General features: G+C 36.4%; 1 protein-coding gene across 2 annotated transcripts in view; it reads right to left on the bottom strand.

The window, feature by feature from the left end:
• The window catches only part of LOC132313532 (ferredoxin-dependent glutamate synthase 1, chloroplastic/mitochondrial-like), a 58,428-nt gene that overhangs the window by 10,432 nt on the left and 20,668 nt on the right, over positions 1-27,328 (bottom strand). For both annotated transcript variants that reach the window (XM_059812332.1, XM_059812333.1), the window contains exons 9-20: positions 19,145-19,290; positions 18,452-18,611; positions 13,599-13,709; positions 13,171-13,386; positions 12,588-12,745; positions 7,632-7,761; positions 5,660-5,718; positions 5,448-5,553; positions 2,712-2,808; positions 707-822; positions 387-584; positions 110-220 (exon numbers count right to left, since the gene is read on the bottom strand). In XM_059812332.1, the coding sequence (XP_059668315.1) occupies positions 110-220; positions 387-584; positions 707-822; positions 2,712-2,808; positions 5,448-5,553; positions 5,660-5,718; positions 7,632-7,761; positions 12,588-12,745; positions 13,171-13,386; positions 13,599-13,709; positions 18,452-18,611; positions 19,145-19,290 (1,608 nt within the window). The remainder of the gene's footprint in view (positions 1-109; positions 221-386; positions 585-706; positions 823-2,711; positions 2,809-5,447; positions 5,554-5,659; positions 5,719-7,631; positions 7,762-12,587; positions 12,746-13,170; positions 13,387-13,598; positions 13,710-18,451; positions 18,612-19,144; positions 19,291-27,328) is intronic.

Below are 27,328 nucleotides of genomic sequence, written 5' to 3'. Positions count from 1 at the left end.
TATATATATATATATATATATATATAAAGGTGCTAATCTAAAGTCTGTAATGGATAGATGGACTTAAGAAGCCAGACAAACATGTTCACAAAAAATTAATCATTTTGACCTGCTTGATTGCACTTGTAGCTGTATCTCCATTTTGAAGACCTTTGAGATGAGCCAAGGTAGGAGAATAGCCATCAACAACATCAGTAAGAGGGCTCCAGCGAATTGGATCCTGGATAAAAATAGTGACGTATGTGTCATAACATCCAAGAACTGTTTTATGGTTGCTCAAATGAAACAAAGATTACACAAAATGAATTTAAAGTGGTCTACCCAGTAAAAAAGAAAAACAAGAGGATCTGATTGTGCTTAACACTTTAAATTAGTGAACGGACTACCTCACCACCTTCTCCTGAATTAGATTTTCCACCTAATCTATTCATTGCAATGGCAATTGCTTCATGAGTTTCTCTGGAAATAGCTCCAAGTGACATCCCACCAGTGCAGAACCGCTGAACAATAGATGAAGCAGGTTCAACCTTTCCAACAGGAATTGGAACACGGTCACTTTTAAACTCGAGAAGGTCACGAAGCACCTACAGTTAAAGGAAACAAACGACTATTTAAGAATCTTATGTAGAAGATATAACAACATGGAAATGCGAGAAAAGCCACAAAACAATAAACAAAGAATGATGACTTCAGGAACTCAACTTACATTCACAGGTCGATTAGCTAAATGCTGCTGATACACTGAAAAAGCACTTTCACTCTTTTGGCGGACAGCCTTGTGGAGCAGTTTTGACATCTCTGGGTTGTTTCCATGATATTCCCCTGTTAATATAACAAAAGTTTTTAGAGTTTTGACATTGTTTAATACAGAAGAAAGGCAAAGGTTTAATCATCTATACAAAAGTCAAGCCATGCTTAATACTTCAACAGCCATAAAAGGTGGCGAGGCAGGGAAATATGATCCAAGAACAGGTCAAATAATCAAATATGGTACATCTTCAAAGAAGCATGATAGTGTCCAATGACGACTACAAGATTAAGGCAAAAACTTGAATAAATTAATGCAAATGTAAGAGAAACAACATGGAAAATGGATTTTCAGTTATGAAAGCAGCAGCCTGCATAATTTAGAAACAGATGACTCCTCTATTATGTTAGACCATTTGTAATAACTTATATTCATAAATATGAGTTCTTTTCTTTTTCTTTTTTTCTTTTTTGGTTGTGGGGGGAAGCAGCACAAAGAATGGGAAAAGCCCACTTTTGCAGGAGCCCCTGTTAGAAACTATTTTAAATTTTTTATCACTGACGAGCATATAATTAATCAAGTGAATTTTTCCAAAATTGTATAAATAATATTATGTGAGAGAGAACCAACACAATCTCTCATTCATCTTTCTGTTCTCTCTCTTCTTCTTTTCCCTGTAATCCAACTTGGTATCAGAACATCATCTTTAAAGGGAGTAAACAATGCAAACCAGCAAGAAAAGAAGTGCTGCTGCCAGCACACAGACCACACTGATGCTGACATCAGCATGCAAAACTACCATCTAGTTTGCCACTGTTAGGGAAATCTCTTTGTAAAGATTCAGCCTGATCCGATCTCATTCGTTATTTCTTTCTGAATTTTTCTTTTTTCCAAAAAAATGAGGTGATTTTGAAGAAATACAGATCAAGAGTTTCTTGAAGTGATTTACTGATGCAATCTGTAACAGAGTCTGATTTGGATGTTTGTCTGGTTTGGTTGTGGATATTCGAAGGAACAAAGGAGTTTTATTGAGTTTTATGTCTCACCATGTGATGGGTTCTTCACGTCTGCCGCAGTAACTTTTTTTTTTTGTCAAACATTATATATTTTTTTTGAAGCTATAACAAAGAGTTTCACTTCTTTTAAACAGATTTTGTCTCCCCGATAATTGTTTTGAAGTTCTCTTTTTTTGGCTTTATCTTGTGCGATTGGAAGAGGTTGACAGTTTACTGAGTTTACTGGTATTTAAAGCTAACCACTATATTCAGAAGAAATTGAGATCTCAAAAATCCCAAAACAGGGGTTAGCGGATCAAGGTAGTACTCATGTCAAAAACCTTACTCTCAAAATGATAACAGTAAAGTTAGATGGCCAAAACTATCTTCAAAGTCCACAATATGCAACATTGTTTATTAAGAGTAAAGAAAAAATGGGTTATTCGATTGGTAAGGTAAGAAACCAAAGGTTGGTGATCACTTAATGAAAAAATGGGAGGCTGAATGAAAAAAATAACCAACAGGCCAGTGGCCTAGCGGTATCAGGCCCCTACTTCCCAAAGGGAGGTCAAGGGTTCAAGCCTCAGTGGAGGCATGTGTGTGTGAGTATCAATTAATAAAAAAATAAAAAAATGGGAGGCTGAATGAAAATTCAACAGATATCTAGCGGCTTCTTCACTCTCTTTACTCACTTTTGACCAAATCTCTTGAATTTTGAGATTGTGATCACATCATTTCAGTTACATGTTAAGTAATTTCTATCAACAGAAATAAAGAGATGCTATTTCCTTCAATAAAATTAAATTTATCCTAAATATACATGTAAGTCTCGATGCCCAGAAAACATCATTAATGAACACTCACACACACACAAAAAGATGCACACACACGTACAATTGAACAATGCATGTATCAAGTACAAGTCCTTAAAAAATACGGAGGAAAAAAAAAATGATAACAAAAGTTACCTCCGGGTCTGAATTGTATAAACCCAAAATTTTCTAGTCTTTTAGCTGTATCCTCGGAGAAAGCTTTCACCCAAAATGACAAAGTCTCCCTTGCCAGCTGCAAGACAAAAATATTTTATATAACTAAATTAAAAGGACTCAAACATCAACAGCTCAAAAACAATGTTATGAATAGAGAAAAATATATGACAAGGTAGAAGAACAAGTGATTGCAATTTTTTTTTTCCTAACTCATCATTTTATTAAGCCATACCCTCATGAAACCAAACAAGCAGACACAATACAACCTATTCAACCGCTCAACTGAGATGCATAAAGAAGAAAAAACCACTTCCAAAAACCAGAGATTAAAAACAAAAATAACAAAGCAAGGACTCCCAGCAGCTCATCAAGAAGCTCAGACAGCAGCTCTGGAACAGCAACAACCAAATCGATATACTTGCACCAGCGGTATAAAAGGAATTCCCACTCTCCCAAACCGCTGATAGCAAACAGATCCCAGCACATGAACACCAATACTAAACCATTTCCAAGCCTAAAAAAGGAGTGAATAAGGAAAGCAGGCCTCATCCACAAAGTTTAAAATGGAAAACTGTTAAAAAAAATTTATGAAGCACATTAGGCACCTATTTGTTAAATCAGCAATCTCTTCCGCCCGAAACACTATTTACTATTGCAGGATATCAAAACAGTAACCAGAAAGGAATTTGGTTTCTATTAAACCATAAATAGAAGTATTAGATAATTGGGGAAAAGGCTTGGTTGTTGCTGTTTTATATAAGTATTAGATCTCCGCCAGAATAGCGTTTCGGGCCTTATCTTTATACAGCTAGTTTAAAGCCCAAAAAAAATCACATGTATGGTGTTTAGAGCCTTATTTTACACAGCTAGTGTGAAGCCCCAACAAATGAGAGATTGAGTTAAGTAGCTTGATACCTAGCGAATAACTTTTCAAGGAAACTCAGGAATATATGAACATGAATCCTAATAGGTTAATATATGTCTTTATAACTTCTTTCTTTTCCAAAACCCACCATAGTATATCTCTAGGATCATAAACTTTCTCAAAATTTTGTAAAAGTACAGATTTGGAGAAAAACTACATTAGGGCTTCTAGTGATATAATAGGGTGGTAGCCTGGTAGGTTTGGGAAATGGGTTACAAATAGATAATTGATGTGTTAAGGCAAGTGTATGATGAAACTACAACAATGGTAAGAAGACCTGTGGCGAAAACAAGTTAATTTCCAATGATTATAGGCTTGCATTAAGCCTAAATCTTTTAATTATAAATGAACGAACAAAACATATTCAACATGATATTACATGTTGTATGCAATTTGCAGATGACATTTTTTAAATTTAAAATAAGTAGGATAGGGAAAAGTCCTAAATTGGAGATCAAGAGGGAAGATCTGTAGACTGAAAAAAATAAAAATAAAAAATAAAAAAAGGGACTAAAACTGAATATAAGAAATAAAACTTCAATAAAATAAGGAACAAAAGTTTGGATGTAGTGAAGATCAATGGTTTAAAGATACCAAAAAACGAACATTTACATCGCTTAGGCTCGATTATGCTCAAAGATGGATAAAATGGAGATGATATTAGTCATAGAATTACAATAAGATAGATTAAATGGAGGACACTTACCGCGTAGAGTGATTAGCATTAGACCTCTAAAATTGGAAGATAAATTCTATCAATCAGCTATTAGCCCAACCATATTTACGAAACAAAATGTTGGATAGCTAAAAAAACAACGTAGTCATAAAATGAGTATAACAGATATGTTAATGTTAAGTTGAATGAGTGGCAAGACAAAAAAGGATAAAATTAGGAATGCAAAAACTGTTCATGGTAAAAGTAAAACTAATTTTAGATAAAATGAGAAAATCGATTAAAATGGTATGGGTACATCCAGTGACAGCCAATAACTGCACCGACGAAAAAGGGTGGCATAGTTCTTACTAAGACAATTAGGAAAGATATAATGAAACCTGGTTAAATGAGGTTTTGGAATAGATGGTGAAACAAAATTCATGCAGCAGACTCCAAATAGTTGAGAAAAGGTTTATTGAGTTGAGTATACAAATACTAGTGTGCTTTCCATCTAAATATATATATATAGTGTTTTATCAGAACAGTAACCCAAAGGTATCAATTAAATGAAGCAAATACATCTATATACATGAACAGATAAAAGTGATAACAAGTCATGGAAGTTCAATAGTATGGCTTTGTATTTCTCAAGCTACAAGGAGAAACTCGAGTATATGTAATGCTTGTGGTATACTCTCAACGTAATAAATCCATGCTCAGGTACATATTTCCAATTATTAAATTGACAATTCCATTTTATTTGAGCAGTAACACTCCAATTTCGTTTACACTGTTTAGTAACACTCATCCACAGCCACAGGAACCAAATCTGAGCAGCCATGTTAAAGTTGTTCTAATACATGTGTGATACAAGATAGGTTAATAATGCTTTCATAATATTAATTGATTTGCACAGATAATATACATTCATATGGGAGATATTCGCATTTTTAAACTAAGAAACAGTCCAATATTATAGAGAACAAGACATTCAGTCTATATGATATGTTCAAGATCAAGGAAATCAACCTTGATTTTCAAAAAATTAAAGCACTCATATTAGATCCCAAAAAATAGGAAAACAGTAAAATAAAACAAAAAAGTTCGGGACCAAGTGTTTTGGTGTATTTCTTACCTCATCAAGAGTTAATCCACCAATACTTGATACACTCCCACAAAATGCAAGATCAACAACATCTTTTCCTAATCCATAAATTTCAAATATCTGGGCACCACAATAACTAAATCCCAGGAAATTTGTCAGTGAAGTTTGCCAAGAGAACTGGAAACCTAAGAAAAAGAAGTTTAGGAGGCAATACATAATAATTAAGAAATTAGAACCCATACCTCGAAAGTAATGAGATGCCCATTTTGGAAAGAATTTTCAAAAGACCAGATTTAACTGCCTGAAATGGAATCAAGCCAACTATAAGCCCCCAAGCACAGAGGATGTGAAATTTGAAAAAATAATAATAATAATATCAAACAATGAAAGAAAGTTCTAGAAAAAGTAAGATGCAGAGAGTTCCAATTTATATCAAAATTAAGGTCAACATTTTGATATCTTCCTGATACTAAGAAAAAAGTTAACAGTTACATCTTCCAAATTTCAATATGCATAAAATCTCAACTACAACGCTTGACGTTGCCTCATATGCTCCCCCCTCTCTATATATTTGTATATCTGTGCATCTGAATATTTCTGTTCCCAACTTCACACTAATTCTTGCCGTGACTCATATTAAGCTTCTTAGAAATGCTTACAAAACAAGAACACAGTGGATATGCAATGAATTTCTACTGATGTTATAAGTTAGAACAATAACCAAACAAAATCTTCAACATTAATATAACGAATGTTCTCAATTAACAATAAACCTCCAACGATGTACCCATTCTTTCTAAATAATTTATAATTCCAATTAAACACGAATTTAGAAGTGAAAGATAGCAGCCAATACCTAGTAGCCCCAAAATTTTCAACAGAATCAGTCGTATATTGATGAGGCATACAAAGTGAATACTATAGTGTTAGGGTCAAATGGTACATTTTTGAAACTCCAAGAAAAGGAAATAGGAAAAAACAAAGGAGAGAAGGAAATGAACTCATTAAAGCAAAAGAAAAAAAGAAAAAAAAAAAAAAATGAGAAAACATACTCACTCAACATCTAACAAACAACCACCATTTAAAAATATCAAGAAGAAACAAAGGCCATCTAAATAACTTGAGGATTTCTCCCCCTCTTTTGGCAGAGCCCCGTGACCAAGGAATCCACCTTTCTAAAAAAAGGTAAATAAGTCCGTCTCTCTGAGCAAATAAGCATAATCAATGACCAAGAATTTGACAGGTCAATTGCCACACCACATAATTAGAGTCTCCTTCAATCAAATAATGATGTAGCTCCACGAGAAAGACCTCCCTAAGGCCTTCTGAAGGTGCCCTAACTTGGCTTCAGTCTCATAACCTATTCCAAATTGGTTTAGAGTATGAGAACAACATTTCCTTTAAAATTTAAGAATATCTCCAATTTCAAGTTGCTATGGATTTGAAAAGGAAAAAATAAGATATCTTCCACCAATTTTGAATCCCCACAAACACACACAATAGAAATAACAGAAGGAACAAATAGTAACCATTACTAGGGCTGAAAAGTAACCTTTAACCAAAAATTAACAATCTATATTTTAAATTTTTTGAGAGCGACTTTTGGAATTCAAAAAAGAGACATGGGTGGCTTGTGCGCTTGAAAAGTTGGATTCGGAAAACAGACATTTATTTTGGATGAAGGGAGTATGCAGAACTTCAGCAGAAGGCAACTCTTCAAAAATAAAGCAATTTTCATTAAATCATTCCGGATATGAACTATTATTCTCCAGTATATCACAATTCTAGAAATTCGGAGGGAAATCTTCATTTCAAGCACAGGAGTTTCTATGATGGACTAGTTAACCCGCACAACAATTTATTTGACACCAATTATGCTTTAAATCTGTCAGCTACAAATTCAACAGAGTATATCGATCTCACATATAGGAAGTTAAGAAGATCACCTACCTCCAAACACTAACCATCTTTAGAGTTGTTGTGCTACAACTGAATGATGTACATGCAATAAGGAAAGTATTGGCAAGAGATGATGTGCATAAACATGAGGAAATACAAGTAAAATAAGAGTAGCTTAATTCGCCACCAAAAAAGTAGATTAAATTTCATCAAAATCTACATAGCTACCTAACTAGCCATAATTAATGACGAAAAGAAAGTTGCATCTATAAGTAAATCTTATAAAAGCATTCCTTGCAGCACTGATGTACAGACCTTGCAAAAATTCTTCTGAGCCTGTTCAATAGTAACAGTTGGCATCTTTCCGTTCCGCATCAGGTTCACAGTTTTATTACTCAAACGCCACTGTCGGCATGTCTCCAATGCCAAGTATGGACATACGGCACTGAAAAATAATATCTTAGAAAGATCAATATCGGGGTGAAAAAGAGAGAATCATTTTCATGTGCTAGAAGTATCATATATCTGCAATACACAAGCTGAAAAAAGGAAACATTGGCAAAACTAGTAACAAAAGACAACATAGATAAAAACTCTCCAACGCAAAAGCTTCAATTGAGTCTGGAAGAATAACATATGAGGATTCTTGATTATTCAGTTAGTAGGCACTGCATTACTATCAAAAGAAAGGGTAAACTCCCACGACCTACTGCGAGGTCATAACCCTTGCATAAAACTTACACTAAATTTAAGGTCAACCTCCCGTAAGATTATGATGAAAATAAAGATCCCCGACAAAATTCACGGACCAATAGCTCCTTTAAAAAATATGGTCTTGAATTTCAAATTTTACCTTCTTTTAAAGGAAATGATGAAATTACCTGCTGCATTCAAATATATAATTGCAACTGCCTGTTATATTCAAATATATATATACACACACACCGTATATACTACATATATTACGCATATTAGTACATAGATAATATATAAAATGTCAATTTGTAGATTACCCAAATATGGAATTACATATTTTTTTATATATATTACTAACTAGAATACCCATGAAACTCAATAAGATGTAAATGGCTTCAAGATACCCCAAAACACCAAAAACAATATCTGGGTACAAGGCACTTTTCCAAAGGAGTGAAGGACTCCATCACAGTAGCTTGAATAAGATGGCGCCTCAAAAAGATGCCAACTGGGTTATCATATAACCTCATAGAACAACAGAGTTATAAGCCATTACAAGAGCAGAGCCTACAATTATGGTATCAATCCAGTCAACAAAATTGGGATAGAGAGTAGTCGGTTCGATCTTTTAATCTGCCCTGCACCGTCCTCCAGAAATTTCAAACAGAGTTGAAACAATTTTAGCAAAAAAACTAAAATCTACACAGGAAAATCTGCAGTAATTACATAAAGAAGAGGAATAATGGCTAGAGGATTTCAATGGGTTAAAGTCGCAGGATATGTGGAAGTATGTTGGAGACGGACCCAAATGTTGCCGAAGAGGACTGGGACAACACCATATTATGTCCTGACCAATGTAACACGAAACACCAGAGAAGGAGATAAAACAGATTGAAAGAGGGGGAAGAGACCTAAAAACTGGGGGTAATTTTGTCATTTTATCAAATAAATACCACATGAGATCTTCAATTTAATAAGATTGGAATAGCATTGAGAGTAAAACGGTAAAAGGCCTTGCGACATTTCGGCATGATAGGATTGCTAGATCCAACAGGGGTGTCAACCAACATATGGGTGATAACTTAAAACCTCAACCAAAAAAAAAAAAAAAAAAAAAAAAAAATCAGGGTAATGCACCATCAAAAAATACATAGAGAGAGATATTAGGGTTTGCCATTGTTGTATGACTTATAAAGAAGCAGTCAGGAGATCATCGTTGTTTGCACCACCAAAAAGCTCTTTAGTAGTGTTTTCTTCTCTTTCCACTATCCGGAAAACTGCACATTGGACTAATTGGTTTTTACAGTTTCTCAAAGCCTAAAATATGAAAAATGCAACATAACAGAGAATGTGTAATATGAAAAACAATGTCACTTTGCTTTCTTGTTTCCAAAAAGAACAAAAAAGCAGTACTTTGGATGAGTGCCACACATTTTGAGATACTATGATGAAATTAGTTTCTGTATGATAATAAGATTGATGAAGTACTATCTGGGTTTCATCAATTTGCAAATTCTTCTACAGTTAGTTCAAAAAATGAAATTGGCTGATATTATGACGATCCTAGGTAGCATGGATATCATTATGGGAGAAGTTGATCGTTGAAATGAAAATTGATACAACAGCAGAACATGCTATCAATTCTCAACTTCCTCTTCTTTTTTTTCATTTTTTTTGTTAGAAAAGGTTCTTATTTTTTTATGCTTCCTTGCTCATATACTTGCTTGAAGGTGTGATGCAAAAAAAACATTTTCAAGCATATATTAACATATTTATGTTCACCTGTCAACAAAATGAAGTGTTATAAAATTTAGTAAAAACAAAAACAGAAGAAACCTTTGAGAAACATAAATGGGCTTAATTGCGCTTACCCCGTACTGTTACTTAGTGGTACATAACATAACCCTCTCAACTACGTTTTTGGCAGATAATCCCCCCTACCTATCAAAAAGGTTACACCGTACCCCCAAACTGTTAATTACCTGTTAATTAAAATCTTAAATGATAATATTGCCCATATGTAAAAGAAATATATTTATATTTCAATAATATAAAAGTACAAGATTGCACAAATAGTTAGTGTCGTTTTAGATCATCAAGCCGAAAAGTTGTTGCAAAACGGCACTATAATGACTTCGGCAAATGTAAATATATTTCTTTACATGCAGGCAATATTGTCACTCTAGCTTCTTTTCAATGACAAGTCTAACAACAAGGGTAATGCGCAATTTTTTGATCGATGAGGGAGGTTTTCTGCCAAAAATGTAGTTTAAGGGGTTAAGATTACTTAAGCCAATATAAATAAAGTAAGTATTTCAAAAAGAAATAGTAAGAGAAGTTAAGTATGGAGCATATGATGCGATGTAAACTAAATTAGGCATAAAGGATAGTGAAAAGAATAAATCTTAAATTGCTGATAAGAGAGATAAAGCAAGAACTTTTAATAATAGTAAGTGCATCAATAGTTTGGATCTAAGGGTCTTCGTGAAAGATGATGAAGTTAGAAAGATGAGAAAACTTACTTTGAGAAAGTCTAACTAAAACCCATATAGGAAGCATAGATTTATAAGAATATCGCAACCTCAAGGAGATAAGAGAAAGATAGATCAAGGAGACAAGCCTCAAGAAGACAAAACTATATACTCTTTGGCATCAATATATCCATATTGTTTTCATATATTTGGAGACAGCCTACAATAGAGTCCTTTAAAAAAAATGGTGGGTATTCAAAACTGAAGATACATATGGATATATTGATGTGCTAAAAGATTTGAGAGAAGAAACTGTGACTATTGCAAAACAATTGTAAGAGAAACAAGTTAATTCCAATTATTGTAGATCTACAACAAGTGAACAAACAAAACACATTTTGGATGAGGTTCCATGACATATATCATTGCCTATTCTTAATGAGATCTGACAGAAACTCTCAAATTAAGACGGTTTACAGAATGCAACTTTAGAAAAAGTAGAAATACAAGTCTTGTTACGACAAACACCGCGAACCAAGAACACAATCAAGAATCGTGATAAACACGCCACACAAAGAATACAAAGATATAAGTAGTTTGGCAAATCCTACATCTACGGTGAAGATCCAGCAAAAATCAGAAGATTACAAGTTTCAGCCCCAGGACCTAGCTCTCTCTCTCTCGCTCCTGCATTTTCCAGTTTTCTCTCATGACCTACTCCAAATCCTAAACACCCTTATAGGCTGGGCTACAAGAGAGTACTAAACAGGGTTCAAGACCCGCAAGCGAAAAAAATGGTTAATTTTTGGTGCACTTGGGCCCACACAAATCCCATTTGCGACTAGAGCCGAAACAAAATTCAAACCACAACATCACAAGTCTGGATGTAATAAAATATCAAAAAGTGAACATCTTCGTTACATACGCTCAATCATGCATAAAGGGAGAAATCAAAGATGTTAATCATACTATTAAAGCAGAAAGGATTTGGACTTCTTGTTTGGTTAGCATATACCTCTAAAACTGAAAGGTAAATTTTATAAAATACCTATTAGACTAGCCATACATTACAGGTGGTTGCTAAGAAACAACATAAAATAAAAAATTAGAATAGAACATGTGTGAATATTGAGATAGATATTGGTAAGACAAGAAAATAAAACAAGAAATAGAAACATTCATGAGATAATGAAGTTGCGCCAATTAGAGATAAATGAGAGATAATCGATTAAGATGGGTTGACCATGCATATCAATAGACAATAACTGCAATTGGCAAGGAAGAGTGACATGATTCTTATTGAGAGAAATACTAGGGAAAGGGAGAAAACCATGGGTTTAGATAGCTAGGATAGACATAATAACATGTGGCCTAACTGAAGATATAATGGAATGATGATAGATTATTTAAGTAGTCAACCCCAAATAGTTGGAAAAATATTTATTAAGTTGAGTTATCAGCAAAAGGAAAAAGAAAACCTCATCAAAATCAACAAGGATCTAATACTGAGAATTTACTGATAATGAAGTGTGCGTATAGAGATGCATGCAGAAAAGAGCCAAAGTTGATGTGCTAATTTACATAGAGGAGACTCATTTTGAGTTAACATGGCAAAACAGGAAAGAGTAAATCTTGCACAGAAAAGAAACACTAAGGACGTCCAATATTTTGTCAACATCATTTGGTCAACTTTGAGCAATGAGACTTGGCGACTACCGGGTTGAGTAAATGAGATGAAACATTACCAAGAGAAATAACTAACCCTTTTATAAAGTGAAAAATAGAATAAACGACAAGACTGGAAAAATACTGATGGTCTAATATAAGAACAAAAAAAGAGAAGATGGATCAACATATGTGAAGAACCAACTATCATTATTTTAATTTATTTTATTTTTTAGGAAAAAAATGTCATGTTGAATAATAATGCACGTCAGGTCACATATTTCAATTTTCCAACCTAATCTATAATAACAAAAGTACCATATTTTTCTGCTTCAGTATACTTTTTTTTTTTTTTTTTTTTTTAATGTATGCTAACAAAAGAATTGTGTTACTTATTAGCGGAAAAGATAAACACTCCTGTCATGGAGGTGGAAATAACCTTGCACCATATGCAATCAAACAAGCAAAATGATGAGTACTGAAGCACTGAGCAGTGTCTGCAATAATGGAAGCTGACATTCGCAGGCCATTTTGAATCAAATGCTGGTGAACAGCACCAACTGCAAGAAGTATTGGAATGGCAGGCCGAGTTGGTTCCTGAATAAAACAAGAAATTAAGATTATCTAATATTGATGGAATCAATCATTAAAAAAATGTGTTTCCATGTCTAGAAGATCAAGAGAAAGAAAATGACTGCTCAGCACAAAAGAAACCTACTACAATCATTTAACCAATCCGAAATGATTAAATGAATGCTAGATGCCAAAGGAATCCATAGTGGTTAAGAAACTAGAAATAATGGTTTGTAAAAAACTTGGGAAATCACAACATTTAGGAATGGGACACTTTGTTACAAATCTACAGTTAATACTACCCAAGTAAAAGAAATTTTGAAATTCTAAACTGATGATGGTGACAACAACAATGACAAAAGAAGATGCGGCTGGGTGAGTGCATGCATACAAGAGAGAGATCCCCTGATTTGAACACGGCTTACAATATACAACAACCGGGTGCTCACCAGCTCATCAGACCTGTCAGAGAGAATAAGCAACTGGGAACCATTTCTAACAGCTTCATCAGCAGCTTCACAAAGCTTATTCAATGTCTTTTCCAAGGAACCATCAACTCCTTTCCTTATATCAAAAAAAGTTCGTAGCACTTGGGGTTTCAAGTGGGGATCTTTCAGCAGCGACTCAAGCTCCCCTTCATTCAGTACAGGACTAGACAAAATAACCTGGTTCAGAAAATAATTAAAAGTTCTGCAAAAAATAGAAAATATATATAAAAAAGGTAAAATCTTAATAAAAGCCCATATCAGCTGAAACATTAGAGAGGCGTTAATCATAAGACCATATCTTGGAAGGGAGGATCCCATCCATATGGCGCAAAGGAAAGGATGATGATGATGATGATGATCTTGGTAGGGAGAAGGGAATGCTAACAAACCTGAGAGGCATTCTCAGGTCCAACCTCTAAAATGTTTCCACGCTTCCCAATGTTGACTTCAAGAGACATAACTAATCCTTCTCTAAGAGGATCAATAGCTGGATTTGTAACCTGGCATGTAAAACAATGATCAGAAGGCAATAAGATTCAGCAGAAAATTCAAAATCAAGATAACGTCAAAAGCTTAAGGCATGATGGAATCAACAAAATAAGATAGCAAGTAAAACATTTACATACTAAATCAGAAAAATAAACTATATAGAGATTAAACTTTAATTTACACTTAAGTTTGTGAAAATATTTAAGACAAACGAATGAACTCAAAAGGATGGAAAATGACACAGAATATTCTCGATCTAATATCAAGATATTGTTCATAATATAACCCACAAATCTTTGGGAGCTAATTCTTTTCTTTAGTCCGCTATGCTGATTGACTCACTTGCAACACAACCCAGGAGCAGTTTCTTTTTTTTCTTCTTTCTTTTTTTTTTTTTTTGGTCAGCAAATCGGTGCAGTACCTTTTTTCATAAGCCTCAGTTTGGTTAGATAGAATCAATGGGAAAAGAAAGGAAAGAGAAAATTTTAACTAGGAAAAAAAAAAAAAAATTGGAGTTTGGATAGAATGAAAAGGAAAAGTTTTACAAAATTAGGATTCTTGCAACCCAATATTTTCCCAAAATGTTTCCTGCATAAAACAAGCGAAAATAATTTTCACGTCTTTTTATTTTGCATTCCAATTTTATTCAACAACTTCATCTATAATTGCATACGAACAACAACTTCATCGTTTTTTTAACTAGGTTTCAAAGAATTGCGGACCAACAACTTTATTAGTGGAAGAGTTTGAATTAACTTGACTTCTATTCCTATTGTTGTTTTCCATCGTACATGGCAATCAAATAATTAGTAGTTTGCAAGGTCTGAATTAATTGAAAATTCTACCATTTTTTATATAAATCACTACTAATTAATTCTTTATTATTCTACTATTTATTTTATTATTTAACTATTTTTATAAAATAAGGGTAATTTAGGTATGTACTAATTTTTTTAAATACTTCCATGGTATCCAAACTATAATATGATATTTTCCTACCATTTTATTGAATAAATTTTCACGCTAACCAAATGCATGCTATAAAATCAATTTTCTTTTCATTCACTTCACTTTTCTTTTCATTTTCCATTTCTTTTCTTTTCTTGCTAGTTCCATCTAACCAAACGGAGCATAAAGAAAATTTTATTTCCACTCATAAAAAAAAAATAATTTATTTCCAGATTATCTAATGATCAAACAGCTAAAGCCAACTTGTGCAATTAGTTGGTGAGCGTCCAGTATAGAAAGGGAAAAAAACCCCTTATCACTTTACATAATACACAAGACTTATTATCCTTCTCTCCCTCCTCTCTTCCATCCAATTTTGGACAGATGAAAAATGGTGGGCCCAAAGGGGTGCCTCATCCATCCATCCTTCCTCTTTCCTTCAACTCTTCCTTGTACCAAACAACAGAGATTTGCTTCATCCCTCCTCTCTTCCCTCCTTCCCTATCATTTACCTCCTCCTACCAAACATAGTGTAAGGATTATTTTCTTGCAATGCATAAGCTTTCTTCCCACCTCCACCTCAACAACTTGAAACAGGGGGCTCACAATATCTGAAAATTTCTGAACAGATACAAATCTTATGCTCTTACTCCGTGATACTAATCTAGATGACCTAGGTAACGTCGTAACTTTCCTCCAAGAAATCATATATGTCCATCCTGAAAAAAATAATAATAAATAATAAATAAAAACATTTTACCACTTGAGCTTCATTCATCGCACTTCCTTATTTCTGCATAGCTCTTGACTCCCTTGAGCTTGAATAGTGAAGCAAACAGAAAAAGAAACAAGTTGTCTTACAGTAGTAAAGAAGACTAGAAATACTCCAATGACCGTCGCAGCCTAGATTTCTAAAGGGAAATCTGGGAAAAGCCTGAAGAACTGTTTGTAACTGATAATAAATAAAAAAATATTGATTATGACTTGGTCACAACTGATAAAGAGGATGTCCCTTTTATAAGCCAGCTACTAATGACATTACTTTTTCCTAGACTGGCTGTTAGACTACCCAAAGAGCATAAAAGACAAATACTATTCCCATGACATTTTCATACTTCCCATACCTTAATTACTATTTAATAGTCTTTGACGTAACACTTTTCAAGACACTATTGACTGCCTCAATCTTGACTAGAGATACTATTAATTATTTGCATCAAATAAATTCTATTCTGATGTTCAATTAAATCTTGGATGTTTAGGCAGTCATCTAAAACTATTACATTATTTTCTCCTTAAGCTTAGGGGCATAAATTGTTTGGTTTATATGGCAAAACTGCCCTGCCACCAAAACAACTGGTTTGGGCCCTTTGGGAGTCAATTATTCAAGAGTGGGGATGGTTCAGCAATGAAAAGTTAAAGCCTGAGCAGTGTTAGGTTGACGTTCAATTTTTATGCACTTTTTTTGTAATTAGCATAAAAGCATCACAATCAATTACATGAGATCACCTTAGTAGTCATTTAGTACCCTGAAGAAAGGGATGCCATGGAGTTTAATGGTATGTTTGGTTGGAGGGAAGGATTGAGGAGGGATAAAATAACTCCTTCATGTTTGGTTGGAGGGAAGGGAAAATAGGGAGGAAACAAGGAGGGATAAAGTATCCCTCCTTCATTTGTATTTTCCTATCCGCCCAAAATTGGGGGGAAGAGGAGAGAGAAAGAAGAATTACAACTAACAAATATATAATTTACATTTTTAACCTTTCCAAAAGTTTTCTTGTTAAGGCCTACTACATTAATGAGGGTATATTGGTAAAAATAATGTGAAAAGTCTCTTTTCCTTCCTTCCAACCAAACAAAAAAAAAAAAGTGTCACCCCATCTATCCTTTCTACTATCCATTCCATCCAACCAAACAAAAAGTGAGGGAGACCATCCCTTCCCTAGGGATGCCTCATCCATCCCTCCCCCTCTCCCTTCCATCCATTTTTTCATCCCTCCAACCAAACAGAGCAGAAGGGTTACCATGCCTGCCAAGATGGTCGTCATGCCCAACTCAGGTCGTTGCCTGATCTCTGGTTGCTGTCACATCTCCTATCCACCGTGAAGTTGTTTTCTTTTCCTGCTTTTCTCTATTTTCAAGCATTATTTTCTTAAGGCTATGTTTGGTAGGGTGGGTTTGAAGGGGAAGGAAAACATTAATTATGAGGGAAAGGGAAAGAAAGGAAAGGGAAGGATAATTTTAATTTGGTATTGTGTTTGGTTGAATAATGAAGGAAAAGAAAGGGAAGGACAATGATCATGTTTGGGAAAAGAAAGCAAAGGAAAGTATTTTTATAAATTTACTATTATACCCTTTTATATTATAAAAAATAAAATTATGGACCTCAAAATTTATAGGCATGATGGACCACCAAAAAAACAAATATATTTTTAGGGCAAACAATTTCAGCCTCCACTTCCACTCTATTTGTAGTGCTATTCTAGAAACCCTTTAATAAATGATAATCCAAATATAAAACATTCTAGAGAAGCAGAAGTTCATAACATTCTAGGGCAAATAATTTCAGCCTCCGCCTCCACTTTATTTTCGTTCTCAACTCTGAACTCTCTCTCTCTCCCCCCCTCTATCTCTCCCTGCAACTGCAAACTACAAAATCTACAAGAATCAGAAGTTCAAAACCCATATATTTCAGAGTGGAACAAGATTCTTAGTTCAAAACTACAATATCGCCGGACTTAACTTCAAAACTACAATATCGCTGGACTGAACTTCGCCGCCCACGCGCCGTCACGTGCGCATGCGAGTAGATCTAACACGTCTTTCACGCGCATACGCGCCCCTTCTTCTCCGGCTACTGCAATTTTGTTCCGGGTCGGCCATCGTTCCTTTCCTCAACGCAAAGGTTGCAATGAATTTTGGCGCCCTAAAATCAAGGGTAAATTTGGTATTACGTTGGTCTATCCTGCTCTGTCTTCCCCTTTCTATCCATTTCCTCCCATTTTTGGGAGGATTACAAAAGTTACTATTTAGCCTATTTTTATCCCTCCAAAACCCGCCATTTCCTTTCCTTTCCTTCCAACTTTCAATACCAAACACATTTTTTTATCACCCTCCATAACCTTTCTTTTCTTTTCCTCCCATTTCCACTCTACCAAACTGAACCTAACCCTCTCTGCATCAGAACTCTCAACTGTTTCGAACTTACTTTCTAGGTTCCTCTTTGAGGATTCCAAACCAGCACATATTTTGTTAGTTTGTTTAGTTTGGTGTATACCTCAGCTTTTGACAGTAAAATCCATTAGATATTGAAGTGTCATCTTTGCACATTCATGGTATATCCAAAAAGTTCCATACGAGTGAGGCAGGGAAAGAGTCAGGAACACATTTGCTAAATAGCTGGCGGGAAAAGTATATGTGATCATTTCCAGTTCAAGGCGGGATCAGGTTGAAGTTCTTCACTAGTTAAGGATGCCTGTCCAAGCCAGCCCTATTATCATGCCTGTCCAAGCTGCAAACTACACCTCTTACATCTAAATTAAACCAGCTTGGGAGGGTGGAGGTTATTGTGCTGTGGAACCTTGAAGCCATGTGATACAATGAAAAGACAAGTAAACTATAGCGTGATCAAGCACTCAACAATGTCAATGCGAAGACATAACTTCATATGACGAAATTAATTTCTAATTGCAATCCCATGACAATATATTAAGACTATCATACTCAGTCGAGTCTTGTATTAGCATCATAGAAAAAGGTAGCCACTCATATGATTATTCAGGATTGTCAAAAGATTCTACCAAACCTGAGCAAACCGTTGCTTGAAATAGTCATAAAGCATATGTGACTTCTGAGACAATATTGCCAATGGAATATCATCTCCCATGCAAAATGTAGGCTCCTTCCCCTGAGAAGCCATAGTTTCAATAACCATTTGCACATCCTCACTTGAGTAGCCATATGCCCTGTTCCCAACAAACAATAAGAATTGAGTACCTGTTAGATGGTAAATATTGCACAATTATAATTCAAACTAAACCTTTGGCCATCACAAAATATAAAAAATAAAATAAAGAACTGTTGGAACAAAAACTGTTGAATGAAATGCAGCACTCAGCCTCAACTGATACAGACACAACATGAAGTTCACTTGAAATTCTTTTTCAATTTAAAAATTTTGAAATGCAGTGCTATTGAATTTTCTCACGTTCCACCGTAAGTTGCGAGTAGGCAAACCAAACCAACATTTGAACCACTACGATATCTAAAAACATCTTTGAAGACAAGAAGACACCCATTCTTCAAGAAACCGGGGGCTGGTGCAGCGTGGCACACACTATATTCAAACGCTATCCCTATTTCTCTGTTGTCACCCCCAAATCTTTTAAGGAGAAGTGTTTTATTTTTAAGCAAGGATCACTGCTTGGTGTAAAGGTAAAAGTTGAAGCTGATAAACATGAGATGAAAGTTTAAGTCTGAAATGATCCAAAAGTCTTACTGTTGGCATCTTAATATTGCTTCATTGTCCATAACAGTCGCAGCAAGAAACTTCGCAGGCTTCACTGATCGCATGTTTTCATTCAACCACTTCCCATATGGTTTTGATAAGGCAACTCGTTTTTTCACCTCTGTATTCTCATAAACCTGCACGTTGAATTATTTAAAATATAAGTTGTAAAAAAAAAAAACTTCCAAAGGAACAAAACCTTGAAAACAAGTGCAGCCTTCGAGTAATAAAGATTTGCTAAAGAAACAAAGAAAAAGTACAATATATCATAACCTCCATATCTCAGGAAGCTACAATTCAAAATACATGCCATTAATAATAATTATAGAACATACATAAACAATCACCTTTTGTGAATTTTTTATTCACTCGAAGTTCCTTAATTTTATTATTTAAACCCGTATGAGAACACAAGGGTTGTTGCATGGATATGGCCTTAGGACCAGACCATCAGGCCATATTACATCTCAAATCCTCTTCTTTAATGAAATCTTAACTTATCAATATATATACATATATATATATATATAAGTATATATCTTATTCTTTAAGAAATGCACCAAGTAAATTAAACCTTGTATCATTTTTAAAATTATTATTACTACTACTCAGTATCTAAGTATGTCAAACACTTGTTCAGTAGTACAGTATTCGGTAAATGTTTGCAACAGTTGAATGTAAAAGGCTCTTGTAAGCCACAAATTCTCATTAACTATGCTCCTAATTTATATTACAGAGTGAATATTATATAAGTTGAAAGTAAATCAAATCACCGATCCTATGCCTTTAATAGGCACATGATGAATATCATATAAAATCAAATTAAGATCAAATCAAATCCAATCCCTAAAGATAATCCCAATACATATCGAGTCCCTATATTTTCTCCCAATACTCCCTCAAGCTGGATCGAAGATATCTACTAAGCCCAGCTTGCCAATACCAAAGTAGAAGAAACGAAGGAAGTATGGATAACTCCACATCATACTTTCTCCTTGAGAAAGTGAATCAACCTCAATATGCTTTGTCCTCTCATGAAGAACTGAGTCAGATGCGAGCATAATAGCATATCGTTTATCACAAACGAGAGTTGATGAACTAAAAACAGGAATCCTAGCTCAGTCAATAGGGAATGAAGCCAGAGGGTCTCACAAGTGCCCTGAGCCATGACACAGTAATCTGCCTCTGCAGAAGAACGAGACACAACGCTTTGTTTCTTACTTTTCCAAGAAATTAAATTGCCCCCGTGAAAAGTACAGAAACCTGAAGTAGAGCGATGGTCAGTCAGAGATCCAGCATAATCAGCATCGGTGTAGCACAAGATAAGAGGTAGAGCGACGGTGTTTCTTACTTTTCCAAGAAATTAAATTGCCCCCGTGAAAAGTACAGAAACCTAAAGTAGAACGACGGTCAGTCAGAGATCCAGCACAATCAGCATCGGTGTAGCACGAGATAAGAGGTTGTGGTGTGGATTTGTAGAATAAACCAAGTCCTGGGCAAGACTTGAGGTAACAAAGAATTCGGTATACTGCATCTAAGTGTAAGGTCTGAGAAACATGCATGAACTGACTCACAACACTAACCGCAAATGTGAGATCAGGTCTAGTGTTTGTTAGATAAATTAAGTGGCCAACAAGGCTCTGATAAGCAGACAGATCTGGAAGAAGGTCTCCAGACTCGGCATGAAGCCGATGCGTCAAATCCATAGGAAAGGAAGCAGGATGACACCCAAGCATACCAGTGTCCTATAGGAGGTCTAATGCATACTTCCGCTGAGAGAGTAAAATACCATGCCTAGAGCGTGCAACATCAATACCAAGAAAAAAATCGAAGAGAACCTAAGTCTTTAACCTCAAAAGCCTGCACAAGGTCTATTTTTACTTTGTCAATGAAAGATGCATCATTTCCTATGACGATTATGTCATCAACATATACTAAGATAATGGCACGATGATTTTCTAGACTACGACGGAAGAAGCATGTGTCATCTGAGTGACATCGAGTGAAACCCATAGAAATAACTACGTCACTGAATCGGTGAAACCATTCCCGAGGTGACTGCTTCAGTCCATATAAGGATTTTAGAAGGCGACACACTTTCCCAGAATACTCCCCTTAAAGCCGTAAACCAGGAGAAGGATCCATAAAAATTTCTTCTGTCAAATCCCCATGAAGAAAGGATTCTTCACATCTAACTGGTGAAGAGGCCAAGAGTTGCAAGCCGCTAAGGAAATAAGAAGGCGGACAGTAGTCAGCTTGGCGACCGGAGCAAAAGTGGCATATAAGTCCTTCCCCGGATTTTGTGTAAAGCCCTTCGCGACCAACCTAGCTTTATAGCGATCAACAATACCATATGGTTTATATTTGACTGTAAATACCCATTTACAGCCAACAATCCTCTCTCCTTGTGGTAAACTAACAAGCTCCCGTGTCTTATTTTTCTGCAAGGCATCCATCTCAGCAGCCATGGCTATTGTCCAATGTTGGTCTAGCAAAGCCTCAGATACAGTTCGAGGGATGGAAATAGCCGAGGTGGCAACAAGGTAGGCCCAATAATTGTGTGACAGTCCCTGATAAGAAACAAAGAGGGCAATAGGATGATTAGTCACACAATTCCTTTTACCTTTGTGGAGAGCAATAGGCAAATCAGAATCAGAAATAGGAGATGCAGGATCTACAGTAGAAGTAGGCAAGGTATGATCTGAAGTAGAATTGGGAATAGCAGGGTTAAGATTACCTGTACCACAAGAGGACAGTGGCAGGGTAGCATGAGGGGGATCTCATGGGCGATGAGTGTATATGCGTAGCTCATGCTAAGCCACATGAGGAGATGTCAAGGATAGAACTGGTGCAAGCTGAGCTAGGGGTGAGAAAGTCACTGATGGAGTAAAAGAAGACGGAACCTGCAAAAAAAGATGTGCCAAAGAAGGGAACATCTTCGAAAAAAGTGATATCAAGAGAATGATATATCCGACGAGTACTAGGCTCATAACAACGGTACCCTTTCAACATAGTCGAATAACACAGAAAAATGCAACGAATAGCTTTATCGTCAAGCTTTGTACGTGTAGGACGTCGGTCCTAAACAAAACATGTACATCCAAAAACGCGAGGAGTAATAGGGAAAAGGGTGTTGTCTGGTCGCAAAATATGTAATGGAACCTTACCCCTTAAAGTTCAACTAGGGGTTCGATTAATCAAAAAAGCTGCAGTGAGAACTGCCATATACTAATAAGATTGAGGAACCTGCATACCACATAAAAGACACCGAACAACACTCATGAGATGAAGGTTTTTACGTTCCGCCACTCCATTCTGTTCCGGTGTATAAGGGCATTTCAGCTGATGAAGAATCCCCAATTGATTAAGATAAGACCGAAAATCATTAGAGATATATTCCCGCTCATTATCTGACCAGATGGTTTTAACAATAGTATTAAACTGGGTTTTAATCATTTGTAAGAAAGAAACAAATGTAGACAATATCAAAACGTGACTTAAGTAACTAAACCCAAGTACAACGAGAGTAATCGTCAATAAACGTCACATAATATTTATGACCAGAGTAAGAAGTAACAGGGGATTGTCCCATACATTAGAATGAATAAGATCAAAAACAGGGGATTAGCATGTCCTAGACGAGCATGCCATAAACCAAAACTGATGGGTTCTACAAGTTGTTCGTAATGCAGGAAACAAAGATAACAAATGCTAAAAATTAGCATGTCCTAGATGAGCATGCCATAAATCAAGAGTTTGGTTCATAAAAGAATGTCTTCCATAGTCCGGTAATACGGAAGCATGTGCAAGAATTGGAGATGTCCCGAAGATGTACAGCCGGTCCCTCTCATACCCCCCGCCAAAAATCCTCTTCGTAGCTAGGTTCTGAAAAACACAGTATCAGGAAAGAAAGTCACTGGGCAAGCCAAGGAACGAGTTAAGTGGCTAACAGATAATAAGTTAAGGGAAAGTGGTAGAGAACAGTGGCAGCAGCCTTTTAAAGTATATAAAAGGCGTGACAAGGAGGGTTCTAATGCTCAAACCTTAATTTGGCACATGCTAGACGATGGGGGGTCCACTTGGAGTCTTGCATAATTAGGGGGTTTGGTCAAATTTCATTATTTTGGTAATTACATCAATTAAGTTATTTGTTACTTTATCAAGTTAGAGTCAACTTTTGATTACCTTGTTTTGGTAAATTGCATAATTAGATTAGATTGCATCAATTAAGTTATTTGTCACTTTATTAAGTTAGAGTAAACTTTTGCAGCGAATGATTGAATAAAATTATCCTTTGAGATTTCTTTGTGAGTGATTCACAAATTCTGAGGGTGTGAGGCCTTCTCTAGGTGTGATGCCTAGGTCCTATTAGAGTGATTCCAATAGGCTTTTCTTTGTTAATTACAATCCTTCTTTTCTACTAACAGCCCCTGAATCTTAGCTTTGTTTCTGAATTTCCAGCCCATAACTCTTATTTACTTTCTTCTATTTGAGCCTGTCCTTTGTCCTACATCAGTTTTGGTATCAGAGCCTGAGTTAACATCATGTCGACACAATCAGGAAATGAAAGATCGGGTATTAATCAACAAGATGAGTTGATATCCAAGCTTGTAGAGCAGCTCAATGGGTTGAATGTCCGATTCAATGAGTTAGAAGCTCGAATGTGTCAACCTATTAACAATTTTGCTCCTGCTTCATCCAGTACAAATGATGGCAGTGGGCGAGAGCAACAACATCCTTTAAATGTGCAGCAAAGGCAGAATGTGAGGGCTGATCCACCACCACACCCAATGTTCAAGTTTCCGAGAAATCTGCTGGGAATGAATTATCATGTGCCACATGATAACGCTGGGGATATCACAAAGAAAATTAAAATGGAGGTGCCAGATTTTGAAGGTAAGTTTGAACCTACTGTATTTTCGGATTGGCTTGCTTCGATTGAAGAATATTTTGACTGGTATGATATGAGTGATGATCGTAGAGTGAGATTTGCTAGAATGAAGCTTCTGGGGCCTAGCAAAAATATGGTGGACTGGTGTTGAAGGAGATATTAGGAGGCTGGGACAACCACCAATCAGCACATGGCAAGAAGGCAAAGCTTCGAGAGAAATACATGCCGACCAATAACCATGACAAACTGTGTGATCAACTTATCAATCTAAAGCAGGGCAGCCTGTCAGTCGCAGAATATATGCAAAGATTTGATGAGTTAAAGACTAGAAGTCAAGTTGTGGAAGACCCGCGGCAAACACTTGCAAGAGTCAAGGCTGGTCTAAGGTCTGATATCAGAAGGGAATTGCTTCGCCAGTCATTATATGGTGTCGAACATGCTTTTCAAGTTGCATTGGACATGGAGGAGTACTTGAGTTATCAAACGGCTCGAAGATCTGGATATCAAACCTGGGATGCAGCACCCAAGAAGTCCAGTGATGGAAATCGCAGCACACAATCAGTAACAACGCAGCCGAATGGTGGAAATACTGGATCAAAACTGCCCTTTTCTAACATGGCTGATCCTAAAGGGAAGAGTATTGTGGCCAACAAAGGTAGTGGAAGGAGTAACAAGTGCTTCAAATGTGGAGAAACAGGTCGCATGGCATACCAATGTCCACAGAAAAATTTACACATTGGAATAATGCCTGAAGAAGAGCCAGAAGAAGATGGGGGAGAGGACAAAGGGAACATGTTTGACTATGGGATCTACAACCCTGATGATCTAGAAGAGGATGAAGATGTTCCATCCATCTCCGTTGTGAGGCACATCCTTGCAGCCCCTAAAGTTGAAGATGAAGATTGGCGACGCGCATCTATTTTTCAAATGCTAGTTCGTTGTGAGAATCAAGCTTGAAAGGTCATTATTGATGGCGGAAGTTGCATGAATGTTGTGTCTGCAGCCACGGTTGAGCGCCTCAAGCTTTCAGTCCAACCACATCCACAACCATTCAAAGTGGCGTGGATAGATAGAACTTCTATTCCGGTAACTCAACGTAGTCTCATTTCTTTCTCTTGTGGAGCTTATAATGATTCTGTTTGGCGTGATGTAATTCCCATGAAAGTGACACATATTCTTCTTGGGCGGCCTTGGATTTATGATCGCGATGTGTATCATTGTGGGAAGGAGAATACATACACTTTCTTGTTTAACAACAAGCAAATTATTTTGAAGCCTATGTCCTCAAATGAAATGGAGAAATATAAAGGTGGACAGGCTGTAGATGATGCGAAAAGCAAGAAAAAGTCCCTTAATCTCCTTTCCAAGAAGAGGTTTCAATTGGACAGTAAGAGATGGGTGTTCTATATGCTGTTGTAGCAAGGGAAATCAAAGAAACTGCTGCTGTTCATGATTCTTCAATGCCATCAGAGGTCGCCAACTTGCTGTCAGATTTCTCAGATTTATCTCCTAAAGATCTCCCTAATGAACTCCCTCCTCTACGTAATATCCAGCATGCGATCGACTTTGTACCGGGGTCTCCATTGCCTAACCTTCCAGCTTATCGTTTGAATCTAAACGAGCATGCCGAGCTTCTGAGGCAAGTTAATGAGCTGCTGTCCAAAGGATTTATCCGTGAAAGCTTAAGTCCTTGTGCTGTCCCAGCTTTGCTCACACCAAAGAAGGATGGTAGTTGGCGCATGTGTATTGACAGTCGCACCATCAACAAGATTACAATCAAGTATCGGTTTCCTATTCCTCGAATCGATGATTTGCTAGACATAGTAGCTGGTTTTTGTATATTTTCAAAGACAGATCTGAAAAGTGGCTACCATCAAATTCGCATAAGGCCCGGGGATGAATGGAAGACAGCTTTCAAGACAAAAGATGGACTCTACGAGTGGCATGTTATGCCATTTGGTCTTTCCAATGCCCCTAGTACATTCATGCACTTCATGACTCAGGTATTGCGGCCCTTTATTGGTCGTTTTCTGGTTGTTTACTTAGATGATATTTTAATCTACAACAAAACGAGGGAGGAACATATTTCCCACCTTCAACAAGTAATGAGAGTTATCCGCCAAGAGAAGCTTTACATGAACTTGAAGAAGTGTTCTTTCATGTTGCCGAGTGTGGTGTTCTTAGGCTTTGTTGTTTCTTCCAAAGGGGTAGAAGCTGATCCAGATAAAGTGAAAGCGATTCTAGATTGGCCAATTCCCAGCACATTGCAGGAAGCACGGAGTTTTCATGGGCTAGCTTCATTCTATCAGCGATTTATTAGAAATTTCAGCACAATAATGGCCCCTATCACCAATTGTATGAAGAACAGCCAGTTTGTTTGGACAAAGGCAGCAGCACAGGCCTTCGAAGAAGTGAAGAAAAGAATGATTGCAGCTCCTATTTTACGCCTTCCAGACTTCTCAAAAGTGTTTGAAGTTGCATGTGATGCTTCACAGGTTGGAATTGGAGGCATGCTCAATCAAGGAGGACATCCGGTTGCATATTTTAGTGAGAAACTTAATGAAGCAAAGCAAAGGTATTCCACTTATGACAAAGAATTTTACGCTGTGATTCAAGCACTTCGCTACTAGCGTCATTACCTTCTTTTTAAGGAGTTCGTGTTGTACTCTGACCACAAGGCCCTCAAATATATTAACTCCCAAAGGAAGTTAAGCCACCGACATGGGAAGTGGATTTCATTCTTGCAGGAGTACTCATTCGTCATCAAACATAAAGCTGGTGTTGAGAACAAGGCAGCCGATGTACTTAGCCGAGTTGTTCATATTCTTGCCTCCATGGCTGCTTAAGTTCTTGGTTTCGATATGCTTAAACGAGACTACTTATCTTGCACAGACTTTAGCATCAAACATGCTGATTTGATAGCTAGACAGCAGGGTACATATCCTGATTATTCAGTACATGATGGTTATCTCTTCAAAGGCCTAAGACGTCTCTTCGTGAACATGTGATATGGGAGTTGCGTGCTGGTGGGGCAGCAGGTCATTTTGGAAGAGATAAGACCATTGCCATGGTGGAAGATCATTTTTTTTGGCCAAGTTTGAAACGGGATGTGGCCAAAATCGTTGCTCGTTGCAGAACTTGTCAAATATCCAAGGGAAGAAAGAAAAATACAGGTTTATATACGCCGCTCCCAGTCCCTCATGAGCCGTGGCAAGATTTAAGCATGGACTTTGTTCTTGGGTTGTCCAAAACAAGTCAAAGTCGTGATGCTATATTTGTTGTTG

This window comes from Cornus florida, unplaced genomic scaffold (assembly GCF_030987335.1).
Source record: "Cornus florida cultivar Cherokee Brave unplaced genomic scaffold, ASM3098733v1 CherokeeBrave_3.0.0_Hap2_Chr06, whole genome shotgun sequence".
In the NCBI taxonomy this organism is placed as follows: domain Eukaryota; kingdom Viridiplantae; phylum Streptophyta; class Magnoliopsida; order Cornales; family Cornaceae; genus Cornus; species Cornus florida.
This window is presented reverse-complemented; position numbering and strand designations above follow the sequence as displayed.